The sequence below is a fragment of the Eutrema salsugineum genome, unplaced genomic scaffold (genome assembly GCF_000478725.1).
Source record: "Eutrema salsugineum unplaced genomic scaffold, Eutsalg1_0 scaffold_1, whole genome shotgun sequence".
Lineage (NCBI taxonomy): Eukaryota > Viridiplantae > Streptophyta > Magnoliopsida > Brassicales > Brassicaceae > Eutrema > Eutrema salsugineum.
Window position 1 is genome coordinate 5,511,949 of NW_006256909.1, and position 14,183 is coordinate 5,526,131.

At 37.0% G+C, this 14,183-nt stretch overlaps 3 protein-coding genes across 6 annotated transcripts; 2 read left to right on the top strand and 1 right to left on the bottom strand.

The window, feature by feature from the left end:
* Positions 1 to 880: 880 nt before the first annotated feature.
* On the top strand, positions 881 to 1,891 carry LOC18030025 (probable histone H2A.3). Its single transcript, XM_006413037.2, has 2 exons — positions 881 to 1,172; positions 1,456 to 1,891. Exons 1-2 carry the CDS (start codon positions 984 to 986, stop codon positions 1,660 to 1,662), a joined length of 396 nt encoding a protein of 131 aa, XP_006413100.1. The 5' UTR covers positions 881 to 983; the 3' UTR covers positions 1,663 to 1,891.
* Positions 1,892 to 2,092: 201 nt separating this feature from the next.
* LOC18030026 (disease resistance protein At4g27190) lies at positions 2,093 to 5,969 on the bottom strand. Of its 2 annotated transcripts, XM_024148606.1 has the most exons (2): positions 5,904 to 5,969; positions 2,093 to 5,405 (listed from the first exon to the last, which is right to left on the bottom strand). In XM_024148606.1, exon 2 carries the CDS (start codon positions 5,374 to 5,376, stop codon positions 2,488 to 2,490), a length of 2,889 nt encoding a protein of 962 aa, XP_024004374.1. In that variant the 5' UTR covers positions 5,377 to 5,405; positions 5,904 to 5,969; the 3' UTR covers positions 2,093 to 2,487. The 2 variants fall into 2 exon arrangements, with proteins under 2 accessions (XP_024004374.1, XP_024004373.1); XM_024148605.1 differs by lacking the exon at positions 5,904 to 5,969 and having other exon boundaries at positions 2,093 to 5,496.
* Positions 5,970 to 8,158: 2,189 nt separating this feature from the next.
* On the top strand, positions 8,159 to 12,659 carry LOC18030027 (kinesin-like protein KIN-14M). 3 transcript variants are annotated; one of them, XM_024148607.1, is made up of 17 exons: positions 8,159 to 8,298; positions 8,638 to 8,826; positions 9,134 to 9,278; positions 9,382 to 9,491; positions 9,574 to 9,693; positions 9,773 to 9,976; positions 10,064 to 10,240; positions 10,335 to 10,409; positions 10,507 to 10,653; positions 10,735 to 10,873; positions 10,951 to 11,060; positions 11,180 to 11,341; positions 11,423 to 11,631; positions 11,726 to 11,807; positions 11,917 to 12,021; positions 12,106 to 12,210; positions 12,297 to 12,476. In XM_024148607.1, the coding sequence occupies exons 2-17, from the start codon at positions 8,659 to 8,661 to the stop codon at positions 12,474 to 12,476; spliced, it is 2,238 nt and encodes a 745-aa protein (XP_024004375.1). In that variant the 5' UTR covers positions 8,159 to 8,298; positions 8,638 to 8,658. The 3 variants fall into 3 exon arrangements, with proteins under 3 accessions (XP_024004375.1, XP_006413102.1, XP_024004376.1); XM_006413039.2 differs by lacking the exon at positions 8,159 to 8,298 and having other exon boundaries at positions 8,659 to 8,826; positions 12,297 to 12,659; XM_024148608.1 differs by lacking the exons at positions 8,159 to 8,298; positions 8,638 to 8,826 and adding an exon at positions 8,865 to 8,920.
* The last annotated feature ends 1,524 nt before the right edge of the window (positions 12,660 to 14,183 follow it).

A 14,183-nucleotide genomic window follows, 5' to 3' on the forward strand; every position in this document is an offset into this window, starting at 1 on the left:
ATCCTACATTAATGAACAATTTAATACGTGTGATCCACCTAATTTTGTTTTAAGGCTTGGTAACATCATGGCCATCCCACCACCATGTTCATGACATGCACTCTACCGAATGTCTCTATTCAGTTTCCTAGCTTTGTTTGTTATCCAACTTTCGAGAGATTAAACGAAAAGTTATTTGAAATTCCTTTGTCCTAAAACGAATTACTATAGCTACATACACGACAATTGGTTACCCTTTAAACAAAAAAAAATGGTTACTCACTCATATAGAAAGTAGTATGAGCGCTTTTTTTGGGTTCAATGAATAAACATTTGTGTTTAGGAGTTAGCAATAAAATTTGAGATTTCTGCATCAAATGTTGAGACATTACTAAACTAGAGTATATTGACCAATCTATTCAACTGACTTTGGTACTACTACTATATTAGAGACCAATAGTTGTCAGCTTAGAACTAATTTAAAGTAAGAAAATTACTCATGAACGTTATACACTAATTAGAATCAGCTTTCGATAAAAAAGAAATTATCGGATGTTTGTGATACTTTTTTTTTTCATTGGCAATGAATATTGCAATTTTTTTTTTGTTTTCATTGACCCCAAAGAAATATGGGCTAAATAATGTTAAAATAAAAGGAGGGTTACTTTCGGGAAAAGTTAATAAGCCCAAATGAGCCCACATCTATATATCCATTGAAACGATCCGAGTTCAAGAAGAAACAAAAAATTATCCAACCGGGTGGGATCTAGAAACATAAATCTCATCCCTTAAATTTACAACAATCCAACGGTCAAAACTATCGATCCATGTACTATCATATCATTGGTCACCGATGCTTACTTCTCCGCTATATTAATAATATTCATGGCGGGTTTCGATTAATACTCATTATTATCATTTCCTCGAAAGAATTTCTCAATTACGCTTTCTCCATAACTTTTTTTTTTTTTAATCTCTAGAAAATTTTCTTGGTTGTAGAAAAAATGTCGGGTCGAGGAAAAACGCTTGGATCTGGTGCGGCGAAGAAGTCTACCTCTCGTAGTAGCAAGGCGGGGCTTCAGTTCCCCGTGGGTCGTATCGCTCGATTCCTCAAAGCCGGAAAATACGCCGAACGTGTTGGTGCCGGAGCTCCGGTCTATCTCGCCGCCGTTCTTGAATACTTAGCTGCCGAGGTAATCATCATCTTAGCCTGCTTGTCTCATTGATTGATCGTCTGTTTAATTTGCTTCCTTCTCTCGAAATGGATGGTCTTTATAGTTCTAACTTACATCTCGCGGATCTGGGTTTTTGATTATCCTCCTCTTGGTTGATTTTTGCTGATAAATCGAAAATTTTGATCGTTACTTATTAGTTGAATAACTCTGGCTGAGTTTTGCTAACAGATCTTGTTCATCACTTTTGAGCTGTAAAAATGGGTTCTTGTGAACTGAATTTGATCCAATTGCTTCCCTGTAGGTACTTGAACTCGCTGGGAACGCAGCAAGAGACAACAAGAAGACCCGTATAGTTCCTCGTCACATTCAGCTTGCTGTGAGGAACGATGAGGAACTAAGCAAACTACTTGGAGATGTGACCATTGCCAATGGAGGAGTGATGCCTAACATCCACAATCACCTTCTCCCCAAGAAGACTGGTCCCTCTAAGCCCACTGATGAAGACTAGGAGATCTATTTACAAAGATAGATAATTTCGGAAAATGGTTGATGTCAGTGAGTGATCAAGCAATGATTAGTCGAAAATGCTTAGGGATGTTGTCTTTTTTTTGGTTACTCTCTTATTTGTTTTTCTTTCCTCTGCAGCAATGGAAGCTGAGTGGTTGTATTAGTTGTAAGGATACATTGTTTCACTTTGTGTGAATATATGAAGAAAATTCTCTTCTTTTCGTCAGTAATCCATTGGTGTAGCACTGTGCCTTACTTTGCCCCTTGGTTCACATATTGCATGCTGTTCCTCAAATCAATTTCTATTTCAATGCGTCTTAGATAAGGAAGTAATCTATTGCAATACTCATGTTGATCTGGAGTAGTTTCAGTGATTGCCACTTTAACCCAAGTAAATATAAATTATATGATATATGATATCTGTCCCGTGAAATAGAATCTATGACATAAAATCAGGTTTATCATAATTTTTTTATGCTTTCAGGTTCTTTTATCCTCAAGCCAAGATATGCAATTGTTGAGCATATCTTTTACATATTTTTTCGATAAAGGAAAATAATAGTAAAGTCAAGAAAACTGATTCCCACCGTTTCCAAAATTTGAAACTGGAGAAGCCTCTACTCTCTCTATTAGATTGAGCATTTGAGCTGGAGCTCCAATGTCAGGAGATTGCAAGCGAGACGGTTATCATCCGTGAAAGTTTCTGCAAGTCCAGGATTCCATTGTAGCTACAGAAGCTCCTCAGCCATAGAATCCTGATCTATTAGAAACTGGAGAAGCTTCTATCTCTCCCTAAATTTTTGCTGGAAATCTGATATCAAGAGAGTCAAAGTAAGCCATCTAGTATATTTCCATCAGCTGGTACGAACCGAGGTTGAAGGGTTTCTCTTGTACTGTTATCATCCCAAGTTAAGTCATTCCACCAGTGTGTTTCTCCTCTTACTTCTTTGACTCTATGAGCATTACTTGAGCTAATGGGTAGATTCTTGACAAGATTGCATCTTATCACTTCCACATGTTCTAAACATCCCCATGACATTTCTTGGCTACATAATCTCCTCAACCGAGGGAGATTCCTCAGCTTTATGACACGCAGAGCAGGTACCACAGAAGCAGAGGCTGGAACTTCTCCAGGAGAATATTCGAACAGCTCCTGGAGCCTTTCACAAAAGCTAACATGTATCTCTTGTAGGTTCGGCAAGAAACAGATGAAGTTCCCTAACGAGAGAAGGCATTTGAGCCGGCTACATCTGCTGACTTCTAGATGTCTCAGTGTCTCAAATCTCAACCCCAGATGACCCACGAGCTCTCTAATGGTTTCCAGATTTACACGACGCAGATGAAGTTCTTCGAGGTTAGGAAGAAGATCCAGTTGCGCGACACATCCACCAGCGGGCCTTATACTTCCACCAAAACTCTCTACCGTTAGAGACTTCAACATGTTGAAGCTACTCGTGCTATCGATTACCAAGTTCTCCAGCATCTCATTGAGACCCCAGCAATGGTTCATCACTAGGGAAGTCGTATTCACTAGCAACCACCCTATGAATGCTTCTGAAACATTGAGACTACTTATTGTCACTCTCCGCTTGTCGTGTCTAGTAGGTAAGGAGTTAGCTGTTGGACCAATAAACAACTGAAATTTCTTTAACCTTTCTGTCCAAGAATTGGATTCAGGGGAAAGAGGTGGAACACACACGACTCTGATTGAGAGGACCGATAAACGATGGAGACACGCAATCTCTTCAAGTGTTGCTTGCCCCTTTTGAGTTTGTCCTTGGACGCCCCAGTGGAAATGACTAAGCGTCATGTCTAGAACCTCTAAACTTGATAACTGTGGGATGATTCCAGCTGGAATGCTTTCGAGGTTATGTGTTCGCGAGAGGTCAAGTAGTCTCAAGCTGTTCAAAGTTTCCAATCCTCTTGGCGATTCCCTGATATGCGTAGCACAAAGATCAAGAACTAGAATTTTCGTAAGGCCTTCAAGGGAAGGAACTTCTTCAAGGTAGTAACAGTCTCTCAAGATGAGAGATCGAAGCTCATGAAGCTTGCTGAGAGAGTTGGGCAATGACTTTATTCGTGTCCCACTTAGATTCAGAATCCGAAGTGCTGGAAAAGATAGCAAGAACCCATCCGGTAATTCCTCCAGGTGAAAGTTGCCTTGTAGCAGCAAAGCAGAGAGCGCAACACACTCTACCACCTGATTAGGGAGCTTTTTAAGCTTATTATTCATCAACGAAACTCTTCGGATAGAAGGAACGAACTTCTCTTCTGGAAACTCGCATAAGCCAGTACCAGACATGACAAGAGCGTGACTATCATCTTTCGAGGAAGACATGACCCATATGGCAAAATCGCGAACCACGTCATGCATCTTAACTGTATCATCATGAGCACCCTCTTCTAGCAAGCAAGAGTCTCTCAGATTCTCTACCAAGGTGATTCCTTGATTCATTAAGTACCCATGGTTTTGTATTTCATCTATAAATCCTGCGGCAGTCCAGTACTTCACAAGCTCGGCTACTTCAATTGAGTAATCCTCTGGAAATAAGGCACAGAAGAGGAGGCAAGATTTCATCTTTTGCTCGAGCAAGTCGTAGCTCAATTTCAAAGGCTGATAGATCTTTTCTTCAATACTCTTGACATAAGGCACCGAACTCTTGAGTTCCTTAAGGGCATGTTTCCACAGCTTGACCATCTTCTTCCCACGCATAGCCATGCCAACGGTTATGATAGCTAAAGGCAATCCACCACATTCCCGAGAAACTTTCTTCGCGATGGGTCTAATACGATCTGATCTGGTCACTTCTCCAGCATTTTGACAAAACAATTCCCAAGCTTCTTCTTCACATAAGCAATCGACTCTGAAGTTCATATCCGTCTTTATGCTCTGGCAAACCTCTAAGAATCTAGAAGTCAAGACAATCTTCGAACCCTTGTGTCCATCTGTCTGTGGAATCCCCAGCTGGTCTAAATCAATGGGTTTCCAGACATCATCAAGAATGAGAAGAAAGCTACTTACTTTCTCAAGCCTTGCAAAAATCCGTCTCGCCAGTTTTTCCTCGTTTTCGCCTAGTTTGATTTCCATATCCAATCTCTCGGCGATTTGCTTCTGGACCCTTGCCAATTCAAACTCTTTAGAGACTGTAGCCCATATCACCATACCAAAAGGCTGCGTCGCAGCTTCTTTCCATAGCTTATTGTTTAGTTCTCTGACAAGCGTTGTTTTCCCGACTCCACCCATACCCCAAACACCGATCTTTTGAACCTCATCGCTTCTCAGAAAGTTTACAACTTTGACTAACATCTCTGAAGCTCTTGTTTGATAAGGAATCGATGGCCCAAGGATTTTTTCAACTAGTTCAGATTTACCTTCCACAGAGAATATGTCGAGAAGCTCTACGCCTTGCTTTTCAAGCCTCTTGACTTTCTCAAGAATTACCACAAGTTTTTTGCTCAGCCTGCACTTCAAGGACAGAAAACATGTAGCACGTCCTTCGTGCATTGACTTTGCTTCGGAGACAATCTCTTCCACATCTCTTAGCCATCTCCTCAGTTGCACATGCAAGGATTTCCTTTTGATTTCCAATGTTTTGAGGTCTTTATTCACTTTGTTCTGAACTTCCATAAGGCCATCGAGCGCATTCTTCAGAGCATTGATGTTCGACTTGAACCGGATGGTATAAGTGGCTCGAGTATAGGTCGATCTCCACATGCTACGCCCTGTCTCCGCCAAGATCGGACCTAACATTTGGCCCAGACAATCCATGACAAAGAGTTTCACAGAAATATTAGAAAAAAAAAACTAGAAGGAAGGAGAGAATGAAAAAATTCTATGATCAAATATCCTCAAGGTAAACCACTACGAGGAAACATGGACTTCTTTATGATCTCCTTAGAATTAAAAAAAAAAAAGTCAAAACTTTGGTGTTGACTTTAATAAGGTCTTCATAAATAAATAACAAGACTTCGATGTTGATGGCTTTACGTTGATTTGGTCATTGATGAGTTGACATTTGAAGTTTCAAAGAATTAGCCCTGAAGACTCCTCCTCCATTTCGTTTTAAAACTTCTAGTAATTAGTCTTCCGGTATATTCATTGAAACCTTCTACTTTGGTTGTTACTATAATTGATACTCTTATTTTGGCTTTAATTGTCGTTCATAAATATTCCAATTGTCTTCCTTCAAATGTCATCATTGTAACCAATCTCACGTTCTATGAAGAAGAAACAGTACATACCATTTGCTCATCGACACTTCCCTGTAGCTTGCGCCATGCCGCCATGAAATTGTGTGTAAATAAGCGTCCAGCCACTGTAAAAGTAGGTAGTTGCAGTGTCATTACTAAGAACACTGAAAACAAAATCACCAAGAGAGCTAAACAAATTCCTGTTTTGATTAACCCGTTATCATCGTTCCAAACATATCTATTGCTTCTTAATTCATCAAGCGTTCGATTAATCCCTACACTATTAGCGTACACACAGCCTAAAGCGCTTTCACAATTGCGGAAAGGTTACAGCTTTTTTTACCAGACCCTTCGCTCAAATTCAATCAAGATTGAAGCTTTTAAAGCAAAAATGAGACGACTCTGATTGAAAGTCCATAACTTAGAGCTGAACTCGATCCGATATCCTCGACTCGAACAACATATTCAGTAATACCTACACAGGTAAAACAGATCAGTTGCGAGAAAACAAAGAGAAGACACAAAAGGAACTTATAGAGTTAAATTTGGGGTGTAACTTATAAGGTAGCCACTAGATTACATCTTCATGCCAAGATATCGGATATTACGTGAAATTTGAATTAAGAGAAACAGAGCCTACCTCATGGGACCATTATAGAATCTGAAACAACTATCCATTATTTCTTTCTTTTGGTTTCACATGAAATTGTGACATTTGCAAACATCTGAGACAGAATCGAAAGAAAAGATAAATTTTTGTATTTGGACAATTTTAGCCCATACCTACCCGTTTAGTTTTGGATCAAAGAAAAGGGTAATTCAGGTAAAAACAAAAAATCCACTTTTTCTGAAAAGAATCTATCTTCTGAAATTCCAAGTTGCCAACGTATCATATTTTACGGACACATGCGGTTAGCTTTCTTCCTAATCGTTACTATTAGGTAATTACTTTCACATGTATGGGCTAAAATTGTTGTACGTGCTAAATATAACAAGGTAGACTTTCTTGTTGTACGTACTAGATAACATAACTTTCCGACTTTTGAAAAAGAAAGAAAATCTACTATAACTTTCCAACAGCACTACGTAATAAAATGTATAGGTAGTTCCATACATGAATGTTAGATGAATCGTTAAATTTTACATCCAAACCAATCGATCAATTGATTTGGTTGTACGCCTACACAAGCTTTACATGAGCTAACTGCAATAATTTTCTTCTTTTTTTTTTTGGTCAGAACTGAAATTTTTAAATCTGCATTAAGTTTTTAAATCTGAAATTTCAAGAGTTATTAGTGGCGGCAACTGAATTTCAAGATTTTTTTTTCGGCAAAAGAAAAAGTAAAGAATGTTGGGACAATCCAAAGTTCCACATCGAAAGTTTAGACTAATATGATTTAATATATAAGTAATGTTCAACTCCAATTAGTATAAAGTCTTTTGGGAAAGAGTCCAAAATCAAATCCGTGCGGGTTTTTTCGGTTGAGCTCAAAACGGACAATATCATATTAATTGGGGAGTTGGACATAGGTTTAGAAAAGCCCAATAAATGGTATCAGAGTCTAAGTCATGGAAAAGTGGACCTGGAGAAGTTGGATTGGACTGAATGTTCGGTGTGAGAGAGACCCTCAAGGTGAAACCTTGCGATTAAGAAGTACAAGATGCATGATACTAAGTATCGCTTGCGATTAAGAAGTACAAGATGGTACTAAGTATCGCTGTAGGTTGAAGATCAAGAGTTATAGGATCTTTGGCTTGAGAGAAAGATTGTTGGGTCAATCCAAAGTCTCACATCGAAAGTTTAGACTAATATGGTCTAATATATGTAATATCCAACTCCAATTAATATGAGGCCTTTCGGAAATGAGTCCAAAACTAAATCCATGCGGGTTTTACCGGTTGAACCCAAAGTGGACAATATCATACTAATTGGAGAGTTGGATATGAGCTTAAAAAAATACTAACTTTTTTTTTTCAAGATATATTTGTATCTAGTGGGATAATTCACTAGATTTCGTCAATTGAAACTTTTCATTATAAACTAGCAAATGTTCATAAAAAAAAGTAATCTATTGCACTTGGAAATCAGAAAATATAAATACAATGTAAAGAGCGTTTGACCTTTTCCTAGTAATCCGAAGAGATGGATTCACAAATATAAATGCGTTTTATTATTTGAATTAATGTGTTTTTTTTTGTTTAAATGTTTCAATAACGTGAATGAAATAATCACATTTGCATTGCTTTCATTATTTCTTTCTTTCTTGTATTCACAAAATCTTCAATGTATTTCTCGCATTAGCTCGGTGAATACAGATCCAATCAACGGCCCCACATTCATCTCTCTCTGAAGAAACCAAACAACAGAAATAGAAGTAGCGAGCGACGGGAGAACAGAACGGAGAGACTTACCTCCATTTCTAAGCTAAGCCAAATAAACTCAAAGGTCTTCTTAAACTTCTCTAATGCCAACTCTCACTAGTTTCTTCAAATCTGATATTTGTTTTTTCCTATGAAATTTCCAATCTTTCACCGAAAGTTTCAACCTTTATGTTTTAGTCACTGAGTGTTTTGTTGTTTAGCTCAAAAATCACTGCTTAATTTGTTCTTTACACCAACTTTACTGTTTTGAAATTGAAAAACTCATTCACGGGTTTACATACTTTTCGATTTAATATTTTTCACCTCTTGAAATCCCTTTTCTTGTTTCTTAGAGACAAATCCGGAGTAATTAGGTACGAGAAAATAATTAAGCTAATTTTTGTTTTGGTTTTCTCTGGAGAAGAAGAGAAAATAGTCAAAAAGAATGGTGGGGGAAATGCCGAACGGTGGAAGAATCCGGCAAGCGTTTCCGGGTACGAAAGATCTGACGAGCACTGAAGGATCTGAATATGGTCCCGTTGAGTTTACCAGAGAAGACGTTGACGCTCTTCTTCATGAGCGGATCAAGTACAAGAGCAAGTACAACTACAAGGTCTCTCTCTTACTTTATCCCTGTGTGATTGATGAGGCAAATGGAAGTGCTCTTTTGGTTGGTTGGTGTCTGAAATCGAGATCTCTCAGTTCATGTAATTTACAAAAGTCTATCAATATGGTTTTTTGTTTTTCTTTCTTATTTATACTTCAGTGTCGACATTGTAGTTGCTAAATCTAAATTTATTAGTCTCTGTGGTGAGTAAGAATCTTGAATGTGAAATTGTGAATTATGGAATCTTGGTTTGAAAGAATTTCGGTTCGAATGTTAATCCTGAAATTTTAACTCCGGAGGCTTGGTTTTGCAGGAGAGATGCGAGAATACGATGGATTATGTAAAAAGGCTTAGGCTTTGCATAAGATGGTTTCAAGAACTCGAGTTAGATTACGCCTTTGAGCAGGAGAAATTGAAGAACGCCATGGAGTTAAACGAGAAGCATTGCGCGGACTTAGGTGTGTTTCAAATTTCTGTCAACCTGTTGGTTTGAATAGCTGGTTCTTCTTATGAAACTTTGGGATTTGAAAAAGTACTTCAATTTTGTGTGTTTGTTCGCAGAGGTTAGTTTGAAAGAGAAGGACGTGGAGCTGAATATGGTTATCGAGGAACTGAGGAAGAACTTTGCCTCTGTTCAGGTGCAACTTGCCAAAGAACAATCAGAGAAATTGGTAAGAAACTGCCAGTTAACTCGCGCGTCTAATTCACTTTATGCGTTTTTTTTTTTTTTAACTTGGCATTGTTCTGCTTAAGGCTGCTATTGATTCGCTTGGAAGAGAGAAAGAAGCAAGACTTGCTGTTGAAAAGTTGCAAGCTGCTCTCACTGAAGAGCTAGGAAAGACGCAAGGAGAGCTTCAAACATCTAACCAGAGGGTGAGAAAGTCTCTGAAAGGGAAATGATTAGTTTTTGACTTGTATTAAATGTTTGTTTTCGGGTTTTTTTTCGTTTCAGATTCAAGCTGTCAATGACATGTACAAACTCTTGCAAGAGTATAATTCGAGCTTGCAGCTGTACAATGGCAAGCTCCAAGGGGATCTTGATGATGCTCATGAAACTATAAAGCGAGGAGAGAAAGAACGGACTGGCATTGTAGAAAATATTGGCAACTTAAAGGGTCAATTTAAAGCACTGCAGGATCAGCTTGCTGCCTCTAAGGTGATTTAATGATGCCTTTATTTATTCAATCAACGAGAGTGAAGTATTTGTTAGATCAGGGAATGAGCTGTGTCTTGTATTCGTTAGGTGTCTCAAGATGATATCATGAAGCAAAAAGATGAATTGGTGAATGAAATTGTAAGTCTCAAGATGGAGATTCAACAGGTCAAGGATGACCGAGACCGCCATATTACAGAAGTTAAAAATCTGCAAGCCGAAGCAACCAAGCAAAATGACTTCAAAGACACCATTAATGAGCTCGAGGTTTATTTTCATTCTTAAATGCATTCCCAATATGTTCCAAAAATATCTATATGGAGGTTATTGTTTGTTAAGATAATGTGATCTTTTTGTCCAGAGTAAATGTTCTTCTCAGAAGAAAGCAATACATGAGTTGCAGGATCAATTAGTAGCTTCTGAGAGGAAACTGCAGGTCTCATCACATTCTTGAGTTTTACAGAAAGCAATGAATGAATATCTGTATATGAAAATATCTAAATTCTTGCTTCATATTTGTTCATTACGGTTAGGTGGCTGATTTGTCTACCTTTGAGAAAATGAACGAATTTGAAGAGCAAAAGGAAAGCATTATCGAGCTGAAAGGTCGCCTAGAAGAAGCGGAACTTAAACTCATCGAAGGAGAAAAACTACGGAAGAAGTTGCACAATACCATACAGGTTAAGACTTAAGATTTTTGTCCATTTCCCTCGTGAAAGTTGAGTAAGCTTGGCTGATTCGGAAACATTTATATGTAACAGGAATTGAAGGGAAACATCCGTGTATTCTGTAGAGTTAGACCTTTATTATCAGGAGAGAATACTAGTGATGAGGCCAAAACTATTTCCTACCCCATATCTCTAGAAGCACTTGGTCGGGGCATTGACTTGATGCAAAATGGTATGAACAAATCTTCTGATAAAAGCTCGGTTCTTGCGAAAAAAGGAAGAGACTCATTTGATATTTGGTATGGACAGGGCAAAAGCATTCTTTCACATTTGATAAGGTTTTTCTACCAAGTGCATCACAAGAAGATATTTTTGTAGAGATTTCTCAGCTTGTTCAGAGTGCTCTTGATGGTTACAAGGTATTTATCTTCTTTGGTTTTGTTTCATTCTCTGTTTGCTCATTTCTTCAATACATCGATTCTTCATATTAACACCGAACTATTTGGTAAATACTGCGTAAACCTTAAAACATTTTCAGGTTTGCATATTCGCATATGGGCAAACGGGATCTGGAAAAACATATACAATGATGGGTAGGCCAGGAAACCCGGAGGAAAAAGGACTGATTCCTCGATGTTTGGAGCAAATATTTCGAACTAGACAGTCTCTTCGATCTCAGGGTTGGAAGTATGAGTTGCAGGTAACAAACCTCCTAGAGACTAGAAGTGACTTGTTTAACACTCAATAGTATTATTGATTGGTTTGTATATATACATTATAGGTGTCTATGTTGGAAATATACAACGAAACAATTCGGGATCTCTTGTCAACAAGTAAGGAAGCTGTGAGAGCGGACAATGGCGTTTCTCCTCAGAAGTATGCAATCAAACATGATGCTAGTGGGAACACACATGTTGTGGAACTTACTGTTGTAGATGTTCGAAGCAGCCGAGAGGTTTCCTTCCTCTTAGACCATGCAGCTCGAAACAGGCAAGTATCTCTTTTTAAAGACAGGCAATGATTCTTGTTTGAGAGAAACCGAAAGCTGCTAATGATTCAGATTGTTTCTTTGAATTTGGTCCAGGTCAGTAGGAAAGACCGCAATGAATGAGCAATCATCTAGAAGCCATTTTGTTTTCACATTAAAAATCTCTGGATATAATGAGGTACTAATCGGGTTTCTTACTGCAACAACAACATTTAATAGTCTTTTGGTGATTGCTTCATCTAAACCAAATCGGTTTTTTTTTTTTTTTTTTTCTTGTTTTCTTACAGAGCACAGAACAACAAGTACAAGGTGTCTTGAACTTGATTGATCTTGCGGGAAGTGAGCGTTTATCGAAGAGTGGATCAACCGGTGATAGACTGAAAGAAACTCAAGTAACGTCTGAGAAAACAAATAAAACATCACGTTCTTTAGAGACAATTAATGATTGTTTTCTTGTTTCTGCAAATCTAATTTAGGCAATCAACAAGAGCTTATCGTCTCTAGGCGATGTCATATTCGCCTTAGCGAAGAAAGAAGATCATGTACCCTTCAGAAACTCGAAGCTCACTTATCTTCTTCAGGTAAAGAACAAAATTTATTATATGTTATAGAACAGAACATAAAAGATTCGGTGTTGTGATGAAACTTTGTCGAATTGTGTTATCAGCCTTGTTTAGGTGGCGACTCGAAGACATTAATGTTTGTGAACATCACACCGGAACCTTCCTCAACCGGTGAGTCTTTGTGCTCGCTCAGATTCGCAGCAAGAGTGAATGCTTGTGAGATTGGAACGGCACACCGTCAAGTTAACGCCAGGCCTTTGGATTACCGCTTGAGTCTTGGATGAGATTTTCTACTCCGAGGCCAGAAAGTTAAAGTTATGTTTATAACTAAATGTGGTCATTACTTGATGTTGGTTCTAGGTCTGTATATAGCTTGTATTAGCCTTAAGGGTCTGTTTTCTTCTACTTTTGTCTTGGATCAAAAGTTGTGTGTTGAAATTGAGAAAAAAAAAACATAATAATGTTCTGATTTATGAAGATCTTGCATAGACAAGCATTAGATAATTAAATTATTAATATGATATTATATTTGTTGAGTTATATCATTTTTTTTGTTGATCAGTTTTAGTGTTTACTTAAACATATAATTTTTATATCAATCTAATTTTTTGATATAAAGTTGGTGAAACTAATAGAAGGAAAACTTAAACAAAACAAGTTCTTTCGATAGACTTAGAAGAGGGTCAAACCATGATCTAAACAGAAGGAGCTAAACTAAGAAAGCATTGATCCTAAAAACATTATCTGAACTTAAACAAATTAAAACATATTATTACTATAGGATCAATGATATTGAATGGACGACAGACTTGGAAGAGGGTAAAACAAGGATCTGCGTTAGGCCTGTCCACAATTAGAAACTATTCCTGTTTTTAAGATCAATGCTTTCTTAATTTAGCTCCCCTTCTTTTGTCACAACAAGCTTTCTTGGATTTACTAACTAAGAGTAGTGTCAAACATTTTTTTCCGTTTTTTTCGATTTCTAAAAGTAACTAGGTAATTAGCCCGCACCTTATGCGGGTACAAAAATTTCATAAAATAATTACATCATTAAATTATTAACTTTGTTAAAAGAAAATCTTCCACAAATATAAAAACAATGTTAGACATTCGACCGTTACCATTTACTCGTATATTTATAATTACAGAAGGTTTTTTCGGACTATTTTTTTTATCTCTTCTTCAATAGAATTCTCTCCATTTTTTTGTAAATGTGTGTCATTCTAATCGGTTATTTGACGCGTTTTTCTTCTTCTTCTTAAACATATTTGGTTTATGTTTCTTCTTCTACTTAATCGTCTTTGACTTTGACTTATTTTTTATCATTTTTTTTCTTTTTTAACAATTATTCTTCTTCTTTTTTTGGTATATGATTGTCTTCGTCTTCCGATTTTTCTTTTTATCGTTTTCGTCTTCTCTAACTTTTTATTCTTTTGTTTCTTCTTCATCTTATCTTCAATCTCAACTTCTTCCGCTTCGTCTCTTTCTTCTTATTTTTTTAGTTTTGTTTATCGTCTTCCTCATATTTTTCTTTTCTCCTTTTCATCATATTCAATTTATTCTTATTATTCATCACATTCGTCATCTTTAACTCCTTTTACATATTTTTTCAGTTTTTATTCATCATCTCCAAATCCTTAACTTCCTCCTTCTTCTTCTTTGATATCTTGGTCTAATCTGCATTTTTATTCTTTTTACAGTCTTTATTTTCTTTGTCTTTGTCTTTGTCTTTTTTGTCTTTTCTGACTCTTTTTATCTTATTTTTTTCTTTTTGTTATCTTATCATTCTTCTTTTCATCATCTTGTGCGGGCACAAGAGTTTCATAAAATAATTACATCATTAAATTATTAATTTTGTTAAAAAAAAATCTTCCACAATAAAAACAATGTTAGACATTCAACCGTTACTATTTACTCGTATATTTATAGTTTAGAGATGGAAAAGTTTAGGGTTTTTTTTGTGGTACTCTTAAATTTTCGCTTTTTGGGTG